The sequence below is a fragment of the Emydura macquarii genome, unplaced genomic scaffold, assembly GCF_026122565.2.
Source record: "Emydura macquarii macquarii isolate MOO-44397 ecotype Brisbane River unplaced genomic scaffold, CSIRO-AGI_Emac_v2 contig_3328, whole genome shotgun sequence".
NCBI lineage: Eukaryota > Metazoa > Chordata > Testudines > Chelidae > Emydura > Emydura macquarii.
This window is the reverse complement of record NW_027133465.1, coordinates 2,670,104-2,692,140: the sequence shown is the minus strand read 5'-3', so window position 1 is coordinate 2,692,140 and position 22,037 is coordinate 2,670,104. Positions and strand designations below refer to the sequence as shown.

General features: G+C 46.5%; 1 protein-coding gene across 1 annotated transcript in view; it reads right to left on the bottom strand.

Annotated features, from left to right (window-relative positions):
• Positions 1-22,037, bottom strand: part of GAB2 (GRB2 associated binding protein 2) — a 168,817-nt gene that overhangs the window by 6,981 nt on the left and 139,799 nt on the right. Inside the window, exons 3-6 of the mRNA XM_067533335.1 lie at positions 16,343-16,583; positions 6,129-6,715; positions 4,450-4,544; positions 1,638-1,920 (exon numbers count right to left, since the gene is read on the bottom strand). Of these exons, the coding sequence (XP_067389436.1) occupies positions 1,638-1,920; positions 4,450-4,544; positions 6,129-6,715; positions 16,343-16,583 (1,206 nt within the window). The remainder of the gene's footprint in view (positions 1-1,637; positions 1,921-4,449; positions 4,545-6,128; positions 6,716-16,342; positions 16,584-22,037) is intronic.

Here is a 22,037-nt window from a genome sequence, read left to right as displayed (position 1 = left end):
CAGGGTTTGAACCTGCAGTGCCTGACACTCACCACAATACCATCGTCCTCTCAGCAACAGCAGTGTTGCCTAGTGGCCTAATCTACACGAGGAGGATGGAGCGCTGTGTTTCCTGCTGGGACCTCTCAAGATAATGGCAGGTTCTGGTGAGAGACCACACACCGCCATAAGGACAGTGCTGACCCAACTCCCTTTGAAGACAATGGGGATGTTACCAGGCCCCTGGTGAGACAATGACTGGCATGGCAAGTGGCTGATTTGAAGGTACAGTTTTTGGTATACAGATTACTAGCTATGGGGCAGATTTCTTCTGTTCCTTAAAGGATAGATGAGGGGCAAAGACCTTCCCTCTTATACATCCTTGCATATAGGCCAGGAAGAATTCCACTTATTGCGCATAGGAGCTATGAAGGCTGTGCCACCCTGAAGGTGGAAGAGGAGTAAGAAGGAGCTGGGGCTGTGGCTAGGGCTTTGTTCCTGTACATAGATCCTGGCTACAGCTGCTCAGAAACTGGAATTTGTGTTTCACGGTGAAATCCAAAACTTCAATATCTCCCCTCTCCCCCACAAATCGGATCGAAAAGCTAAAATTTCTCACAGAACAAATATTCCCCCCAAATTTTGATTTGGAAAAAAAGTTAAACAGTTTCATTTTGGTAACGTCAATTCATTTTTATTAGATGTTTATACTCTATTAAAAAGAGTAAATTTCATACTATAATTATGGTCATGATATTTAATACTAACAATATTTTAAAAGAATATGACTGTCTAAAAAAACGAACAGAAATGATTAAACAAGGATTTTACCTTATTAAACCAAAAGGTGTCAACGTTACAGAAATGAAATGAGAAAGTCAGAACAAAAATTCCTGCAACTTTTTCCCGTTGAAAATTTCGTCGAAATTGCTATCGCCACAAAACATTTAGATTTTGACAAAACCGCATTTTCTGAGGGAAAACTGTTGCGTAGGTAATCGTCCGACTTGCTGTAAGAGCGGCCAGTGCAGTGGGCTGGCTGTCCCGGGGCAGGGAGCTGTGCCTCACTCAGGGCTGTGTGCTGAAGGGTTCTGGAAGGCAGTGAGTGCTACTCCCAGTGGTTGCCCCGAAGCTGGGCACCACTGCTCCTCCATGGTTATGTGGCACAAGCCGATACCTCTATTCAGCTGTCTGAAGTATTATAGCTAAGGATACGATTTGGTCACGGAGGTAACAGAGGTCATGGATTCCGTGACTTTCCGGTAGCTCCGTGACTTCTGGGGCAGGGCTGGAGCAGCTGATCGGTGGCAGCCCTGAGACTAACAGTTGTTCAGGTGCTGTTGCTCCGCGAACAGCTGATCGGCCCACTGGCTACCCGGGCCGCCAACCAACTGATCAGGGGCAAGCACACTGCAGCAGCTGGGTGGAGCAGCTGCATGCCCTGGCAGCTCTGTTTCCCCCCTCACTTCCCCAGGTATTTTTAGTAAAAGTCAAGGACAGGTCATGGTGAATTTTTGTTTATTGCCCACGACCTGTCCTTGATTTTTACTAAAAATACGCGTGACAGAATCTTAACGTTGATGATAACTCATCACGGGAGGGCTCCTGTGAAGATTCCTTTCAAGCACCGGTGTTTTTGTCCAAGGAACTGGTCTTACCTTTCCGGTCGGGTTTGAGGTTGCGGTTGACTGGAGGGGGCTGGATTTCGCTCAGCCGCCTGTGGCACTGGGAAATGGCTCCTCCTTTATGGAGTGGGAGGGTAGTCGAGGACAATCCCAGCAGGTCAAAATGATGCGGCCCAGGGCTCATGGGGATGTAGAGATTCTGGGAATTGTCGTTCGCTTTCTCCGTGTTCAGCAGGGATGAGGAGCCTGGGTTCATTGGGACGTAATTGTCCTCGGAGTCAGCACTGTGGGAGCGCGACACTGCAGCTCGGGCTTGCTGGAAAGCACAGGGGAGGCCAGGGGTCAAGAGGACATTTAGCAAGGTATGGTACATGAGCAGCAATAATCAGAGTTACTCACTGTGGTCTAGACACCAGAGTTTAATCCCTTCCCATCACAATGAACAGACATTTGTATTGGAAATGGGGCCAAAGTTGCCAAATTCACGTCGGCCTTTGGATCTGAACGTCAAACAGTCCCCAGTTCAGGGGAGTTCTGGTGCTTGATGCCCAGTCTCTCTCTGCTCCAACTCAGCAGTAATTTCTGTGCTAGCCTTTAGCTGGAGAGAGGCAGAATTACCTTTAATATTACAACTGATTTCCAGCACTGCCTAAGGTTTGCTAGGCTCTTTCCAAAGAGAGAAGAAGGAAACAATCCCTGCCCCAAGGAGCTGACAGTTACTCTCCCCCTTAGCACGTGTCTTTGCCTGACCCACCTTAGCTCCTTAGCACCTGTCAGCGTTCCCTCAGCTCCTGGTTTAAATAACCCCCTGAACCTTGCCATTTTTCTGTGCTAGTTTCCACTTGGGTTAAGGTGAAGCCCATCCCTTTGGCATCAGGTCTCCTCCGTTCCTCAAGGAGTCCCCAATAAATTTACTCCTCCCCTCTGCAACATCTTCTCATCCTTGTGTTGCGACCCTGATGGTTTCCTGTCTAGCTGGCCCAGGTTTGCAATTTATGGGATTTCAGAGACGGCTGTCACGGAGCCCCTGGACTAAGGCCTTCCCCCAGAAACCTAATTTAGCTTCCAAGACCTCCTTCCTACACCTCCTTATGTCATTTGTACCAGTATGTACCACAACCACAGGATCCTCCTCAGCTCTCTGTGGAAGTTTGTCCAGATGTCCATTGAGACCCAACTTCACAGCCAGTAAGCAAATAAACCAGCTATCAGTAAGTTCTAATGACCACATCTCCTACCACCACAGCCTGTCTGTATCTCACAACTCTATCCAATCTCCTGATGTGGCCTCAGTACAGGAGGAATGATACGTTTCCTCTGCCTCTTCTGGAAGGCAGGTCCCATCCATTGGCTCCTCCACCCCACCTTGGTCTTCTCCCATCATGACACTGACTTTCTCATATGGATGATTGGGGCAGCCTGCTCTGAGGTGGGCTGGCTTTACAGTGTCCCTTGTAATATCTCTGTAAATAACTCCGCCTCTCTCAATTCCTACAGCTCAGAAAGTTTGGCTTTTCAAGATGCTGTTGTTGGGCTCTGAGTATCACAAGCATCTTGACCTGGGAGGATGGTTTGAATCCTCAGATCTGGACCCCTTCCTATGGCCTCAGTGCATGATCGCAGAAGCTCTGCAAACTCAGAAAGGAGCTTTTTCATTTCCACTGTGAATTTTGCACACCGCTCTGATAACAATCTTTATGAAAGCCTGTCACTGAGCTCTGAGTTCAGGGCGGGGATTAAAGATGGGATGGTGGAATCCATCCAGATAAACTCATGCAAACTTCAAGCTGAACTGAACCTTCTTGGAGGTCAGAAAATAGTTCAGCTAACTCTGTTTCTCATGCAGCTCTGCACATCCTGGCTCCAGCCGTGACAGAAATGCAGCGCAAAAGCCTGGTTTCATGGTATTTCCAGTTCAAAGAGAAGCAGGAAATGTCAGAATTCTCATGATAGACCCTGGGCTGGCAGCATTTCCAGCCCAGCTCTGCAGACTCATAGATTCATCAATTATATGGCCAGAGAAGACCATTAAATCATCTAGTCTGACCCCCTGTGTATCACTGGCCCTTAAATTTCACCCAGTTACGCCTGTATAACTTGTGTTTGGCTAAAGCACATCTTTGATTAAGGCACCCAATCTTATCAAAAGATGGAGAATCCATCACTTCCCTTGTTAGTTTGTGCCAATGGTTAAAACTTGGGATGTTTCAACAAGCATCCAAACTCTTTGGTGCTTCTCTGAGCTGAAGCGCCGGTCAGATGCAGTTTGTGTAACCATCCAAACAGGGGCGTGCAGAGGAACAAAAATTTGGTTGCTTTCGGAGGGGCCCCTGCTTGTCCCCCCTTGTGCACACCCCTGCATCCAAGTCAAACCTCAGCTCTGAATGGTATAAGCTTCACTAGCTACTAGTAAACAACTGTTATGTTGGTCTTCACCAGGGCTGAGCAGAAGGACTAAGGCTTCAATCCTGCTTTCAGTGAAGTCAAAGCAAAACTCCCATTGAGTCCGTGGAGCTGGTTCAAGCCCTTGGTCCCCAAACTGGCAGCTGCAGCTCTCACAGTGGAGTTCAGTGACATTTTCAGTAAGGCATGCGAATCCACACCTGCCTGGAAGGCATGACCCTGCACGCACGGTGTGTGCAACGTTACATTGCGTGGATACCATTTTGTAGAACAAAATGGCGTCCTCCATGCGCACGCAGGGGCCGGCTGGACAGCCAGTCTTGGGGCATGCAATGCGTGCGCTGCACCCCTGGATGGCACACCACTGCAGACTCACCTCCTCTGTGGGGGAGGGGGACACGTGACACACACTGACGAGTGGGTGACAGCAGCACCAACTTACCAGATACGAGTTGAACCCGTCATTCACAGACTCTGCTGACTGAACTGTGCTGCTGCCATCATGCTGTGGGTAATCGTAAGTCTCACAGGAAGAGGCTGAAACACAGTCATGGGTTCACAATACACCCTGTGCCTGCTAGTTACTCCTCTCTATGCCCCAGACACACGTAGCCCTCAGAAATGGAGCCACAGGCACAGACAATATTAACAGCTCACCTTTAACTAGGGCTGATCATTGCTATGCAGTAAATGACGTGTATTGGTATTTAGGTAGCAGAGTGTGGACAGCTGGGCAAGGAGTTCTGAAGATGTATGAGTCTTCTTGCTCTTTTCTCTATCACATCTAACAGCTCGGTCTAAGCACTCCCCAGCCGTTTCATTCATTTATGTTCAATGATGGCTCATGAGGGCAGTAACAACATTTGGCTACAGCTAACCTGGCTCAGAATGGGAAGGGTGTCCTAGAGAGGAAAGCTCCCCCCTCCTTACATTTATTATTCTCCACCAGTCAGTTTCTTGCAGCTTGAAGCTAAACATTTTAAAAGTGCATGTTCATTTGTGTGTCCTGCTTGAGATGGCCTGACTCTGATCTTCAGCTGAAGAACTACAGCTCCAGTCAAAGTCAACAGGAGCCGCAGCTGCTCTGGAGCTCTGCAAATCAGTCCCAGTCCTGAAGGGCACTGAAAATTATCAGAGACTCAGACTCATAGACTATAAGATCAGAAGGGACCATTATGATCATCTAGTCTGACCTCTTGCACAATGCAGGCCACAGAACTTCACTCATCCACTCCTGTAATAGATCCATAACCTAAGACTGAATTATTGAAGTTCCCAAATAATGATTTAAAGATTTCAAGGTACAGAGAATCCATCAGCAAGTGAGCCGTGCCCCATGCTACAGAGGAAGGCGAAAAACCCCCAGGGCCTCTGCCAATCTGCCCTGGGGGAAAATTCCTTCCCGACCCCAAATATGGTGATCAGTTAAACCCTGAACATGTGGGCAAGACTCACCAGCCAGACACCCAGAAAGAATTCTCTGCAGTAACTCAGAACCCATCCCATCTAACATCCCTTCAAAGGCCATTGGGCATATTTACCGCTAGTCTATGATCAGTCAATTGTCATATTAGGCTGTCCCATCATACCATCCCTTCCATAAATTTATCAAGCTCAGTCTTGAAGCCAGCTAGGTTTTTGCCCCCACTGCTTCCCTTGGAAGGCTGTTCCAGAACTTCACTCACCTGATGGTTAGAACTATCGTCTAATTTCAGTCTTAACTTCCTGATGGCCAGTTTACATCCATTAGTTCTTGTGTCCACACTGATGCTGAGCTTAAATAACTCTTCTCCCTCCCTGGTATTTATCCCTCTGATGTATTTATAGACAGCAATCATATCTCCCCTCAGTCTTTTTTTGGTTAGGCTAAACAAGCCAAGCTCTTTGAGTCTCCTCTCATAAGGCAGGTTTTCCATTCTTCAGATCATCCTAGTAGCCCTTCTCCACACCTGTTCCAGTTTGAATTAATCCTTCTTAAACATGGGAGACTAGAATTGCCCACAGTATTCCAGATGAGGTCTGACCAACACCTTGTATAATGGTACTACCACCTCCCTATCTCTGATATCTGGGAAAAAGGTGCCTTGCCTCAGCACACCCCCATTGAAATGTAACACTTACCTCGGTGGAGCCTGCTGTTCTCCACTGCCGGTAATGTGTTCCTCCTGGGAATGGTAGCAGCCATGGAGACCAGGCCTATGCTTTCACTATTCTGAGGGCGCTGCTGGGGGCTGCCCCACCGTGGCTCCATCTGCCCTGGCTTAGGGGGCCGGGGTGGGGGAGCAGCCGATGAATCACTGGAGGCCACGGCCAGCGTGTTGTGGTTCTTGTCCAGCGTGAATGTCCTTGGGATCTGGTAAACCGAGAGAGGGGTGACGGGGATGTCATAGGATTCCGTGGAGAGCTCCCCGAACTCCTTGCAAAGGGTGTTGTTGGGAGTCTTAAAGGTATAGACCTCCTCGTTATCCGTGTCAGAGCCCGTGAGGCTGGACTTGGTGTGTGTGTAAGAGCCGAAGCTCCGCGGGAGATCGTAGGCGCTGTCCCTGAGCTCCGAATTGTGTCTGCTGGGTTTCGGCAAACTGTAGAATCCATGGACTTGCCCGCCAACGCCGTTCACACAGTGTCCGTTGCCCTGGGAGAGCTTCTGAACGGCCGTGTCGCTCCTCATGAAGAACGAGGACCTTGTGGCTTGGGAGAAACTGGCACTCCTAGGGAAGAGGCAAGGGTGTGGCTTAGCTCTCCGAGGCAGCGTGGCCAATGGCTACAGCCGGGGTCTGGGAGTCAGGAGAGCTGGCTTCTGTTCCCAGATCGGCCACTGACTTGCGGGGTGACCACGGGCAAGGCACGTGCTACACTCTCTGTGCCTCCCTAGTCTGGACAAGGGGATAAGGATACCTGCCTCACTTGGCTCCACCCCAGAGCGAAACCCCCTGAGGGGAAACCTGGGGGGCGGGTAGCAACAAGAGGGGAGAGGGAAGGGAATTCAGAAGCACAGAGCCTTCACGGTTAACCTGGGATCTGAGGTGTAGGGGGCCAGTCCCCTGGCTGTGTACTAGCATTGGGCAAACTCTACCTCCCTGACGGTACAATTCAGCGCCCTTCCCTGTGTAAGGAATGATTTGCTTGGAACAGAATAGACCCCTGTGTGCACACCCTACACGCTAGTATAATAATTTTTGTACAAAGTAGGCCTTGTAAGGTATCGTTTGAAAACTCATACCTTGCTGGTCAATATTGTACTGAGAAAATATATGTGGCAACATTGTATGTGAAATTATAAGACTTTCCTTTATGGTGTTGTTAACACGTGTCCCAAACCCCACAGCCTTGCCCAGACAGAAGTTGGCAAACAGGTCTGTCCTAAACAAAGGCATGAGTATTCTGCTTAATCTGCATTTAAGGAGTAAACAGAGTCATCACATAGGGAGGGAAAACAAAGGAAGTTCAAACAGATGAAAAAAAAACCCAGGAGGGAATATCTTTCCAGATGGACTCTCTCTCTCCTTGGTCTCAGCTAGAAATGTTTTTCAAGAGTGCAACTGAAGCTATAAAAAGAAGGGACAAACACCCCAAGGAATCCCTCTCTCCCCCTGCCCAGTGCATTCACTGCACCTGAAGAGACAAAGGAAGCAGCCGTTGGGCTCTGGGAGAGGAGTCCTGACCTAAAGAATTTGATCAGTAAAACTGCTGAAAAACATGCAGGGCCCCCACATGAGGGGGAGGGGGGAAAGGGTACACTTTACTGAGACCTGGAGGCCCTGGGGGGCCCAGCCCAGGCTGCAACCCCCATTACCATGAGGATAAAAATTTCATGGCTCATGAGATTGTATGTATGGGATGAGGGATTGTGGTATGTGTGTGGGAGGGGGCCCGTGTTACAAGTTTGTACTGGGCCCCAAAAACCTTATGCTTGGGCCCTGAAAACATGTGATGAGAAAACTCTGCATGGACTAATATAGATTGTTAAATTAGCTACCAGTGAGCATTTTATCTTTATTTCTCTTGTAACCATTTCTGCTTTTATGCCTCATTACTTGTACTCACTTAAAATCTCCCTCTTTGTAATTAATAAACCTGTTTTATTGTTTTATCTAATCCAGTGTGTTCAAGCTGAAGTGTCTGGATAACTCCATTGGGAGTAAAAAGTTGTGTGCATATTATTCCCTTAAAGGAACAACAGACTTAATATATTTGTACGGCCCAGGAGAGGGCTGGACAGTACAGGACGTACATTTCTGGGGGGAAATCTGGGACTGTGTATGTGTTAGTGTCACCTTGTGGTAATCTTTAAGGCTGCTTGGCTGACTGCAGCATAGACAGACATAGCTGGGAGTGATTTACATGCTGGAGGCTGTTTGTGAGCAGTCCAGGATGGAGGCTACAGCAGCAAAGCATGGTAAAGGGCACCCCAGGTTAAAAGGCAGGAGTGACACAGCTGGAGCAGGAGAGTCACTAATCTGGATTGTCCCCTAGTATGTCACACTGTTTCAATATCATTGTTGGGTAGCTGGTGGTACCCATGCACCCTGTCACAGAAGCACTGGCCCATTTTCCTGTTTCTCTTTAATAATGTAATATTGGCCAGGTGTTCTTGTCGCATTGTGCCGGGTTCCAGCCCTACGGCAATGGCAGCAGCACAGACGGGGCGTTGTCTTTATTGCAGGATCTCGCAGAAGCCTAAGCACAGTTCTTAACCTCTGCCTTTCTTACAGCATGTGGCCATGCATGGGATGCCCATTGGCTTTGATGGGCAGTTCGGTGCATGAAGCAGCTCCGCAATTGGACCTTAGCTCAGCTAGATAAGTCCTTTAATTCAATTAGTGACTGGCCCAGAAGGGCAACTTTGGCATCTGATGAAAAAGACCCAAGGCAGGGCTCTAAGGAATCTGGTGTCATCTTGTAATGATCTCAGGAAACAAAGGCTATGACCCAGCAAGTCACGGAAGCGCACGCTCAGTTTGAAGCACATGAAGTCAACATTTATAATGAGGGGCTTTGTCTGTCCCTCACTGGATGATTTTGACTCCACTGGCAGGGAAATGCCAGCAATCACTGTGAGGTTCTTCCGAGGGGAAAGGAAACCGAACAGTGAGAGCGGCTCATTCTCATGGGGTCACCTGCAAGTGTGTTTGAGATGGGCTTCAAATCCTTATTGGGAAATGCAGGGGCTTTGAGCCCTGGGGAGTTCCAGCACCAAATGCCAGTGCTAAGGAGGACCAAGTCACCCACTATTGCTGCAGAAATGTTGAGGGAGGAGGAGGGAAAAGACTCCAGAAGAATTTACTGCCAGCTCCACCAGAAATCCACCAGCGAATGGGATTGTTTAATCAGGTCCATAGCCCCTGCTGACAGAACCCCTGCAGGGGGTCCATAGCAAGCCCTATGATCCAGTAGCTGTTACCAGCAATCACACACTATTGGTGGGGAATTCCAAAAGTAACAGTTCTGTGATCCTCCTTTTATAATGAGGCCATTCATGTGTCTGCTCTGAGGTGCTTGCAGGGCAACCTGTGCTCCTACCATTTAACCATGAGCCCCTCCTTCACACCTGAGGGCAGAAGGTATGGTTCAGGAGGTCCTGCTACCATTGCAGCTCTCAGGCTGAAGTAGGTATCAAAGAGGCTGAACTCACAGACCTGCAACTCATGTTTCTCCTGGCCCCAGTGACAATCTGGGTATTCAGGTCCTACCTTATAAAAGGCTCTTTTCTCCCCCCGACCTCCCATCGGACTTCAGTGACAACACTGGTTATTTGTTATTTTAGCCTTTGCGGCAGATAGTGTAATAGACGATTTTGTTTCTTTTACAGCTGAGATAGTCAGAAGTTAAGGATGGAAGAGGTTGGGATTTTTCTTTGTAATTTTGGGTGTTGTTTTCTCTCTGGTGACTATTGTGCAGTGCTACCTTTTAAAAATCCTATGTAAATGTTTTATACATTATGTTGGGTGTAGGGAGAGAGAGCTGTTGGAGGAAAACCCAGATCTCGTATGCTGTTGGGCTCTGCCTGTTTGCATAGCCTTAAGGAGCTGAATTACCCTCTCTCTGCCTCACTTTATCAATCTGTAAAATGGGGATAATAACATCTACCTCCCTAGAGGTGTGGGGAGAATTGTCTGCATGATTTAGTTCAGGTTTATAAAGCACTTTCCACTTCTTGGATGACAGATGTTGTATTATCCTTAGACACCGGCACTATTAATAATTATTTAGTTTGTATTGTGGTAGAGCCTAGAGGCCCCCATCAGGGTCAAGGTCTCCTTGTGCTGCTAGGCACTGTGCAGATATAGGCTTAGGTTCTGCCAACACTTAAGTGTTGTGTGTAGATTTTCTACTCTGAATAGCTCCAGTGAGTCCAATATAACTACTCACATGAGTAAAGTTAAGCACATGTTTGTAACATTTGCAGAACTGGGACCTTAGTCAATTTCTCCTGTGCTGAAAACACCTCTATTAATATCAGCAGAGGAGCAGAAAAAAAAACATTATTAATGATGATGATGATTACTATTATTTTTAAAGGATTTAAAAAACCATCAGGACACAGGACTCAAAGGGCGCTCTACCAGAGACTAGTCAGTTTCAAACATTCAAATGACTGTATCCCTTTAACAATAATAAAAAGAAAGTTGAAAGTAAAAAATGTATTTTCTCCTATACCCGTACACACGATACAAAAGGGCGTAAGAGGATCCCGGGGCTATTCCCTGCCTTTGTTCGTCTGTTTGGCTAATCCCAGGATAACAAAGCCACACGCAAAGAATTAAAATAAAAATCAATTCACCAACCATTCCTGCTCCTAAGAGAAACCCACCCCAAACCATGGAAATAACATGACATCGACAAAGCATCATTGTTCACTCTGCTGGTATGTTCTAACCCCTTACCCCAGCCTCTGTCTGTCTGGGCTGTTTAGGTGGTAAGTGCTTGGGGAAGGCGCTCTAAATTTGAACAGCGCTCAGCACATCATGTGACCCCATTTTCAGTTGGCCCCTGAGGTGCAACCGTAACTTTACTACTAATGCTAATAAAAATTATAAATCATATATTTAAGAAACTATACGGCCACCTGCTCACATAAATAGATTGCTAAAGGGTGTAAGTTGGAAGGGCTTCCATTCGCAACTCTTAGCAGTCTGCATGAAAGACCGTTTCAGATAGGGCGCCTTTTGAAAAGACAGGCTTTAGCTCATCCACAAATTGTGGGGCTAGATGCAGGAAATTCCTGGGTGGGATTCTCTGGCCTGTGCTATACAGGCGGTCCAACTACATGCTCACAATAGTCTCTTCTGGCCTTGTAATCTATGGATCTGTGAAAGGACTGTATGTCTTTAACAGCAACTGATTCTATTACATGCCTTTCACTCTTTTATGAGAAAAGCCTAGGGGAATTGAATGCTGACTGTTGGCGCTTTAGGCGTTAGTACTTATAGATTTTCTCATGCTAAATCCCTATTATCATGAGAGGCTAAACAGAAAGTCTGTGCAACATCCTATCGAAGTAACATGCACAGAACTGCATCTTGACTGTGCCTTTTGCAAATGTAATGGGGTTAAAAAGGACACAAGCTACACGTGCTTCCCACTCGCAGATGACTTTGTATTGTAACTTGCAAACAGCATATACCTAGCAATGCATTTCACGTCAGGTTAGTTATTTTATCATGCCAACCTTATGTCTTGCACAGTCTCCCTGGTTTGTTCTATTAAGCAACTTCTCTTCCTTTTTAACCTTTCCTTCCAATACTCTTCAGCTTGCAAACAATCTCTACCTTCTTCTCATCTTCCTTAACTCTGTTTCTTTCCCTCACCTATACTTGCTTTTGTTTATTTTGTATAACTTAGATTGAGAGCGCTTGAAAGCAAGATGCCTTTAGCGGGGCTTGCATAGCACTGTGTAAATCTGCCGTGCTATATACATGAGTCTTCAAAATAATAAATACACAGCAAAGCTGGTGGCTGTAGAGGGGTCCTTGGTTGTCATTGTGCTGTGCTGCATGGCATGCTAGGTCATGCTGAACTCAATGGCAGCATCAGGTAGAACGCCAGTCCTCCTACTCCTTGGATTTCGCTGGAGTTACGCCAATTTACATCCTCTGAGACTCTGGCCCAATTCTGTATAACTTGGTGACGGGACAAAAAAGGGTGTGCGAGCAACATAATTAAAAATCAACAAATATCTGCAGGGTGTAAGCCCCGAAGAAAGAGAGGAGTTATTTAGGGTGGTCCAAAACAGTGCAACTAGAAGAAAAGGGATGAAATTTGGCAAAGGAAAATATAGGCTGGATACTGGGAAACATAACCTGCCTGATCTCTAGGATGTGGATGGCCTACAAAGGAATGGCTGGAAGCCCCATCATTTGGGACATTCCATACTGGAGACAGAACAGCTGATCTATACATCCAGGTGCTTGTTGGATTATGATGGGGTGCTGTGGGTTTGAGTTGCTTCTGTCATCACCATACACTACCAGTTTAAGCTGCACCAGCATCAACATTAGAGCTAGACAAAACTTTCATAACATCGCCCCAAACCAGGGGGAAAGCTGAGAGCGCCGCCTATAGATAAAAGACTCCACAAAGCTTTCCATTATAAAACCCTATTTGCATGTCTTATAACTTTGCCAAACTTCAATGGCTGCTGAAGCAGAACTGAGAGCTGGGAGATGGTCTCGCTTGTGCTTTCAGCACTTGTCTGTGTGGGCACCTTTAATTTATTTACGCCTTCACGTAACAGAAGACCCAGGGGTCAACCAATGAAATGAATAGGCACCAGGTTTAAAACAAAGAAAAGGAAGTACTACTTCACACAGCACAGTCAACCTGGGGAACTCATTGACTGGGGATGTTGTGAAGGCCAAAACTATAACTGCGTTCAAAAAAGAATTAGATAAGTTCATGGAGAATAGGTCCATCAATGGCTATTAGCCAAGATGGTCAGGGATGCAACCCCATGCTGTGGGTACCCCTAGCCAGACGCTGGGAGTGGACAACGGGATGGTTCACTCAATAATTGCCCTGTTCTGTTCATTCCCTCTGAAGCACCTGGCACTGGCCACTGTGGGAAGACAGGATACTGGACTAGATGGACCATAGATCCAGGATGGCCATTCTTATGTAATCCTGCCATTTCCTAACTTTTCAATGCTTGACCGTGCAAGCTTAATTTTCTTTTGACATAGTTTCTGTGTGTGTGTAATTATATCTGTTATTTTCCATCGTATAGCCTTGTGTTGCATCCGTCACAGAGACATTAGGCGGAAATAACATTCAGGGGCATAAGTATGATGGTGCAAGTGATGCATTTGCACCAGGGCCTTTGAGGTTATGCGGGCCTATCCAGAGGAGGGGACACTAACACTTCACCTGGCATGCAGGGTCACATTGCCACTCACTCAAATTTGGCCCCACCATCCCTCCATTGGACAGGGGGGTGGCCAGGTCAAATTTGAGTGGCACTGTGACTGGGTACGTGGGCGCTAAGGTGTGGTTCAGGCCCCCCCGCCATTGTGGCCAGGAGCATGACCGGACCAAATATGTGAGAGTGGCACATGGGGTCATTCAGATTTGGCTGGTGCCATGTGAGAATGGGGCAGACAATGGGTGTGAGTGGAACTGCTGGCTGGCTGGGATTCAGTGAAGTTGGCCTAGCCTGGGTCGGGAGCAGAGCACTGAGCTGGAGGGGTGCAGGGGTGTGGCCCGGAAGATCCTGGGATGGTGGGTGAGGGGCTCGGGGGGGGGGGGGGGATTTGGTGGGCTATGGGGTGAGTGGGGAGTATTAGGGGCTGCAGGATGACGGGTTAGAGGTGAGTGAGGGATGGTGAGTTGTGGGCATTATAGGGGCGAGGGAGGATGTTGGGGGGGGGGAGTGGGTAGGTTGAGGGCAAACAAAATTTTATATTTCAGAATTGGGACGTGGGCCCCTAACCTCTTCTTGCACCAGGGTCTTGTATGGCCTTGTTGTGCCCCTAAAAATAGTGTTAGAGAGAAGATTTTGCCTGCACTAAATTACACAGGGAGCTACAATCTGATTCTCAGACATGCGACTTTTACATACTTGGTGGGCAAGGGCCAGCGACAGGATGCTTTTGTTTCTGTTTAAGTAGGGTGACCAGCTTACTATCTGGTCACCCTAATGTTAAGGTCCAGGCACGTCTCCCACGATGTGGGGAGATAAAGATGCTGCCGTTCACACCAATCATCACAAGATGGCGCTAAGAAATAGGCTCATCTGACAAAGACTAAGCATCACAAGACAAGGCTGAATTAACCAAACCCATGCTCAGATCTTGGAATTTGGTCCCACCCGTCTGATATTTTGACTCTGACAGTGACATAAGCCAGATGCCCCAGAGGAACAGCCAACCTTTGCCTTTCATCTGAGGATCTGAAAATACTTTGCAAAGGTTAATTAGTCAGTTCCCCCCCACGGTTGCCACATAGCTATTATTATCCCCATTTTACAGCTGGGTAAGACCTAGAGAGGTTACATGGGAACCGTAACCAAGGAGTCCTGACACCCTCCTCTGGGCTGTAACCATATGTCAGGGAAGGAATTTTATTTCAGATCCCTATTGGATATCAGCTGATGCCCTCAAACGTAAAGGTTGTCAGCCCTTATTATTTTCATCCCCACTAATGTACCTGCAGATACTGCATTAGGCATTTGAAATATTTATATAGAGTCCCAGGTTAAAGCGGGGAAAAAATTTTCGACTGACTTTTTCCAGGGGAAAAATGCTGATTTGGCAACACTTAAAAAACTCTGCTAATTCATGTCAGCTTTGCCGAATTGTTGGTTTAAAAAAAACAAAAAAAACAAAAACAAAAACATTCAGAATGTTCAAAATGAAATTTTTCAGTTTGAAACAACTTTTTGTTTAGAAATTTCTTTTAATTTTATTTTAAAAACAATCCAAAAGGCTCAATCAAAACAAAACATTTTGTTCAACCCCAAACTAATTTTTCTTTTACTTTTCAATTCACTGACAATTAAAAAAAAAAAAAAAAAAAAAGGCTTTCACTTCAACCTGGAACTATTCCACCTTCCACCCTCCCCCAATTTTTAGGATTTACTGGTGAACTAAAAAAATCCACTATTTGCACAGCCATAGGCCAGGTAGATGATATAAGAGGAGGTTTTATTGCACACTCCAAGGGACAATCCCTTGTTATCTTTCTTCCTTATCTCAGCTTCCTCTGTCACCAGGCTTGCTGAGGATGTGCGCAGAATGGTCTTTAGTTTCTAAGGGGCGTCTAGCAGCTGGAAGATGGGGAGGGTTATTTATAATATTTCATTAATTCCATCTGAAGTTAATTTTTTTTTTTACTGTTAGTGAAAGACAGATGCGGTAGGGACATTCTGTCGGGATTCAGGAGAAGCCCTGGATCTCAGAACAATCCAGCTGTGCTGTGAGCTTTACGTCCTTCTGACTCTCCCCTTGGTCCCTCCTCCCTACACTCTGTAAACCAGCTCTCCACTGTTTCAGGCAGCCCTTCCAGCTGGGAGGTGGGATGGCTGCCCTTCTTCCGTAAATGCGGCACTGAACATGACAGACGACTGCAATGCAAACCAAGGTCTGCGTTATGGTAGGTTTGCACAGTCATCATATGAAACGGCAGAACAGTGTCAAACTGATCTGCAGCAGGCAAATCCACCTGTTCCTTGAAATGGAAAAATGGTTATTTTGTCCAGAAAGGTTTTGCCTAAAGGTTAAAACTGGAAATGATGAACAGTAGAGAGAGGCTAGAAAGCTGGGCACCTTAGGATTCCTCTGGGGAGGAAGAATCCCTGGCTGGCATAGTCACCTCTTTGCTGCCTCCTCTCAGCCCACTCCAGCATAGGGGCACACGTCATGGACACAGTCAGAGAGAGGCGGGTTGGCCACTGTTCAGCTGTATGCTAGAAATCCCTAACTCTAGAACAGCCCCCTGGAAGCCTTTACAGCTGGGTGTAATGTAGATGAGCCTCAAGGCTGCTCTAAGTTATGCCATGGGCCAGACCATCTCCACAGCAACCCTGTGGTTTGGGGGAACATGAAGATAGCTTAGAGCCATCATTACCCTCTCTTCAGATGTCTAGATTTACTAAGGTGCCAGGCTGATATCATACACCCTTAATCTAGGCACCATTCTCACTGATAGGCATCTCAGATTAAGTGACTTGCCCAAGGTCACACAGCCAGTCAGTGGCAGAGCTGCAAGTAGACCCCAGAATGCCTGTGCGGTAACCAACGACCAATGCTTCCTCTGGATATAGCTCTGAGGGGGGAATATCATTGCTGATGGGGTATAGGGCTTCCCCCTCCATTTGCCCATAGGAGACCCCCCTACTGTACCTTGTATTTTCTGATTTTCGGCTCATACATTGGTGCAGGAAGAGATAGTCTTGTGGGGCACTGGCGGACAAAGTGGTCTGGATGTGGTTGGCAGGCGAATCGAAAGTGAACAAGGTAGGTTGGCTGGAGTGGGCAGGAGCTGAAGACTTGCGTTCTCTGAGCAGGTGGTGGTTGGAGCTGTTTAGCTCGGCCGGGGAGGAGCGCGGACCATGGCTCACCAAGGGAATGTTCCTCAGCGTGTCTGTGTGAGAAGAATACAATGGGAGCTATTATCATTTACACAGTTAGCACTTTCTAGCCATAGATCTACAAGTACCATACAGAGGCAGAGGGGGGAAAGCGAGACAGAGTGGCCTATGCAAGAACACACACTGGACTAAGGACAGAGATGGGAATAGATTCCCCACCTCGTCGTTCTGTAGGCAGGTGCTCTACCCGCTGGGCCACCTGACCAGGCTCCCACTACCCCTTCATTAGGCACTTCTTTCCAGTCATCAAAATTATAACCGTCTAGAGATCTCAGCTGTGAAGTACTTATTAATAACCCAGTGCAAAAGCCACCCTCCCAATGACAGCTTTGCAGGCAGTCCAACCACTGAATGGGCCATGGGAGTCTAAACTGCATTCTTACCTCCAGATCATGCCTGAAACACGTTGGCAGGACAGTGGGGGCAAGCCTGTGTTCCCACCACCCAGGCTGTGGATAAATACAAGAATTAATTCTCCAGGGCTGCCCATCTGACACCTTTCACAAGCACTAATGATTCATGCCAATATTTTCCTTAACGATTTGGACTTTAGATTCTTTAGGAAAATGCCCAGGCAGTCAGGGAGAGGGATCTGATTTTGCTTTTGTTTATCCATACAGGAACCTATCATGTTCCTCAGCATGGGAAACACAGACAGTTATTTGAGCTGGTGTTAAGTTAGTAAGCATCTGCCTTCAAAGCCACCTAGGTGATGTACACACACAAATACATCCATGAATTGGAAACTGGGTCCAATCGTGCAGCTATAAACTGGCAGCACCAAACCCCACCTTATCTGCAGGGGAATATGGAGAAACGGAAGGAATTAAGGGGAGTAAATTGCCTGGGTCTGGTCATGTGTGATGATGGAAATCACCTAGCAAGAGAATCTTCCCTGACAAACCAGCCCGAGAAGAGAATCAAATTCAAGGTCTCTGCATAGGAAAGAATTAAAACAGGTTCCCACCGAAGGGCTCCTCTTTAAGCAACAAATTCTTTAGTTCACCAAGTTCTTGCCTTCAATCTTAGCCCAAACTAATCCTAAGGCACATCCTGGAGGGTGAGAGGACCTGATTCTCTGCTTTTAGTAGTCATTCACATCTATGCCCAGTGAGTCCACAATGTTACCAGCTCACAGTGGCAGCATTTTACACCATTTTTGCACTCACTTTGCACAGGTGTAAAAGACTACACAAGGCGCATATCTGCGGGGCGTCAGATCCTAACCGCCATGAACTCACTGGAACACCAGTTTACAAATGGGAGCTTTTAAATAGGGAGTTGTGTTGCTCATCCAAAGAACTCCCCAAAGGCAGTAGAGACCAGTGTTCAATAAGCCTCATCACACACCTGTCTAGACTCATTGTTTCATCCTATTTACAGAAGGGTAAACTGAGGCACGGAGACGTGACGTGTCTTGCCCAAGGTCACATATTGAGTCAGTGGCAGAGGAGCAAGGCATTCCACAGTCCTGATTCTCCTCTCACACTGGTTTTATGATATAATTCCACTGACTCCAACGGAGCTATTTCTGATTTACACCTGGGAAGTGGGAAGAGAAGCAAGGCTTAACTCAAAGTCCCCTTCTCTAGCCACTACCCAACACTGCCTCTGCACTGTTGTTGAAGGAGAAAATACATTCTGAAATACTAAATATCCACGTAATGTCCCTACAGAGATCCAGAGCAATCCTGTTGACATCCCAGCTCTCCGATAAATGTGCTCCAAAAGCATGAACCAGGTGTGAAGTTTTTACAGCTAAGCTGCAAGCCCCATAAAAACAAGGGACCATATATATTGGAAAAGCAGAACCAGCTTTAGTTAAAGTGGTTTCAAGGGCTCCCAGAAGAGGCACGTAATCATGATGTATCTAAAACTCTAGTCAGAGGGTACTGATGTCACCATTTTTATAGCTCTGATTTTTAACTAATGTGGTGTTAATTGAAAAAGTGCCTGATTGACAGTCCTGGAGAATTAAATCCTCTCTCCATGGAGCTGGCACAGCACAGTCAACAACTGTGCAAACTGCTCATCTGCCTCAGCTGTGATCTGCAGGCACCACACATAGGGATTCATAGATTTTGAGGTCAGAAAGGACCATTATGATCATCCGGTCTGTCTTCATGCAGCAGCCAGCCCAAAGAACCTCACCCACTAACTCCCACACCAAGCCTATAACTTCTGTTTGAGCCAGGGCATCTCTTTTACAAAGACATCCAGTCTTGATCTGAAAACATAAGGAGACGGAGAATCTATCACAGCCCAAGGTAAGTTGTTCCACTGTTACAAATTTGCACCTTGTGATAGGAGAGACAGAGAACTCAGTCTCCAAGTCCATTCAATCCTTAACCTTTCTACCCAGTGAGGCAGACTAGTGCGAGTTGTGATGGTAGGTTTGTGATGTGGATACCTGTGCACTAAGATCTGGACCTGGATCACAGTGTTAGTTCCCAGAGGTCATCACTTCAGAACCAAACAAACTGCCTGCCAGACTACGTTACCTACAGATAAATACACAAAAGTAACAATCCAGGTCTGCAGTTCTTGCCCACGGAAAACTCACAGTGAAGTCAAGAAATGGAGCCCACTGGTTGGTAGTGTTACTCCACTTTGACTCAAGTGGCTAGTCAAAGTTCAGAGCCCTTTGATGTTCCAGTTGGGATGAAAAACCAATGATAGAGTTTGATATTTCTTTGATGCAATCTTATTTATTTACAAGGAATATACAAAGTCTTGCTTCTCTGAATGCAGGAAGAACCAAAAAGAGGGGATAGATTCATTGCTTACAGCCCTAAACCTCTTTAGCCACCATCAGACCCAAAAACTTTCTCTCTACTTTCTTTCAGGGCCATGCCGTGCTTACAGGCTTCTGCTTGGATTTACAATACTCAGCAAAAAGCCTTCTGTCCACCCAGTCTAAAACTCTTGGGCAGGGTCACAAAATCCTTTTCTCTTAGGTGGGGGATTATGATTAATTTATCCTTACATTTATGTTAATTGAAGAGTGGATTCACACCCATCAATCTCAACAAGGTTTTAACTCCACCCATAACAAGGTTTCATCTCACTCATAACAGTATAATAATAATTATTATTATTTACACAGCACCCAAAGGCGTGCCAGGTGCTCTGGGTCAGATTTTTAAAGATATTTAGGTACCTAAAGATGGAAATAGGTGCCTAGTGGGATTTTCAAAAGCGGCTAGGGATCTACCTCTCAACAGGAGTTAAAAAGCTGGCCTTTTCCAACAATTTAAGAAGGCAGAAGTTCAGAGCTTGGTTCCCTGATCCACCTACTTTGTGCCACTCTGGTAGTGTGCACGAGATGGAAAGCCAGTGTAACTAGCTGTTTGAAAATCCCAGTGTTGGGGAAACTCCGGGTAGAGTGAAGCCCAGATAACTGGCTCAAGGTCACCGCAGACTCCTAGCACTAGTGTAGAGTGTGTATCAGGGGATTGACTGCGGACAGGGGTGCGGCTGGAGTGCAGCTCTTACACTTAAGATAAAACCTGTAAAGGGAGATTCTGATCTCCGTTATGCTGGTAAATCCCAGTGTAACGGAGATCAGAATTTTCCCAGCTCTAAAATGAGATTTTGATTAGTCCACGCAGCCTTTTACTTTCCTCCATGATTATTAGTAAACACCTCCTAAACAATGCATTGTGTTTAACCCTTATTTTATCGCAAGATACGGTTTGTTTCTCCTAACTTGACCATGGGATCCTACTGATATAGGGTGTAAGAAACTGGGTGATCAAAGTGAAAGTTGCTATTTTAAAGATGTTCCACCTGGGACATCACTGGAAAGACAAAACAGGTTAAATAGATCATTCACTTTTATCTCTATTGTCTTCTTTAGATCCCGAAATCTGGGCCAGATTCCGATCTCCCAACATTGAAATCAATGCTGCCACTCTGGATTTACACTGGTATAACTGAGGTCAGAATCTGGCTCTTTGTCCATGTGACATGACCAACAGAGAGAAGAAAAGTGGCTCAGAAAAAGAATGGCCTCATCATGGGGTGATTTTTCAGTCTTCTAAATCATGTCAAGGTACCAAATTAATCTGTCTGCTGACCTGTCACTGCTGATATATTTTCCCCATCATACCATGAACTTCTATTAGGACAGAAAAAGCACATTAATACAAGGCAGGGAGTGTGGCTCGACTTTATCGTCTGGTTTGTGCTAAACACAAAAATGATCAATATTTAACGCTGATATTAATGGGGTTAGAAAAGAACTTAAAAACCTAACTATTGTCTTCTTTGCATGGATGTTAAAGATCCCTTGGTGCTTTTCAGGAGAGTAGACAGTTGCCTCAGTGTCCTTGAACAAAAAACGTCCCTTGGCCCTTGTCTTTATTATTCAATATTTATGTTGCTGTAGTAGCCAGAGACCCCAATCAGAACTGGCACCCCACTGTACTGTAGACCCCAGAGACTTAGTCCCTGCCCTGAAGCCCCTGAATCTGTGAGCCGGATTGCTGGCAACAGCAAAGAGGCAGAGGGAATGCAGTTTGTACCTCCCCTATTCAGTGCCAGCTGAGATGGCTGTGGCCTCCAGCTAGGCCAGCCCTGATGACAGCTCTGAGTTGCACCCCCTGCTTCAATAGCCCTTATAAAGCTTTGCAGGGCACAGAATAGCCAGAGCACAGATCCACTCTGTTTGCATCCCAGATCCATCCTCTCCCTTCTCTGCCCCTGGACCTGGGACTGATTTCCTGTCTGTAACCCACCTCTGCCGAGACGCCTGTATGAAAAACAAAAGGATCCCAGTTTCAAAGGTACCTCCATCATCAGGCCAGGGCGTATTTTTATTTTTGCACAGGCCTAGCTGCTAAGGCAGCCATTTTACGACACACCATGAACTGCCTCTCCTCGTCTGTCACTTCTAGTCTATCATTTCTACCTCGTTCATGCCAAACCTCCCCTATTGCAATTGCCCCCTGACAGTCGTGGGATGGAGGCAGGTTAGAATTAAAGGGCATTACGATTAGATTTGATTGTAGGGGCCAGCCCACCAAAATGATTTGGCATCTGCTGAAGATGTGGGGAGGCTGATGAGGGCACTACAGAATAAGCAGCAATTTAAAGCAGGACTAATGGCTCTGCAGCTCTCCCTTCTTGCAAAGATGTTAAAAATAAATAAATAAATAAATAAAAGGGCAGGTGGCAGGGGAATGACCAGCAAACTCCAGTAAAAGCATGCCATTCCCTCAAGGGAAGCCATTCGATTGACATCTGCATTGATTTTCAAAATGAATTCCCATTACGCTTCCTGCAGTGACCTGGACACTATTAATGGGGGTGAATTCAGCACTCACTTACTCCATTAGGTTTGTGAGATGAACTCCGTAATAGCAGGTGAGAGATGGATTGTTATGGGGGTCTGGAAGGGTATTTCAAGTGCCAGAAAAATAAATCTGGCTGCTGCACAGTGAGAC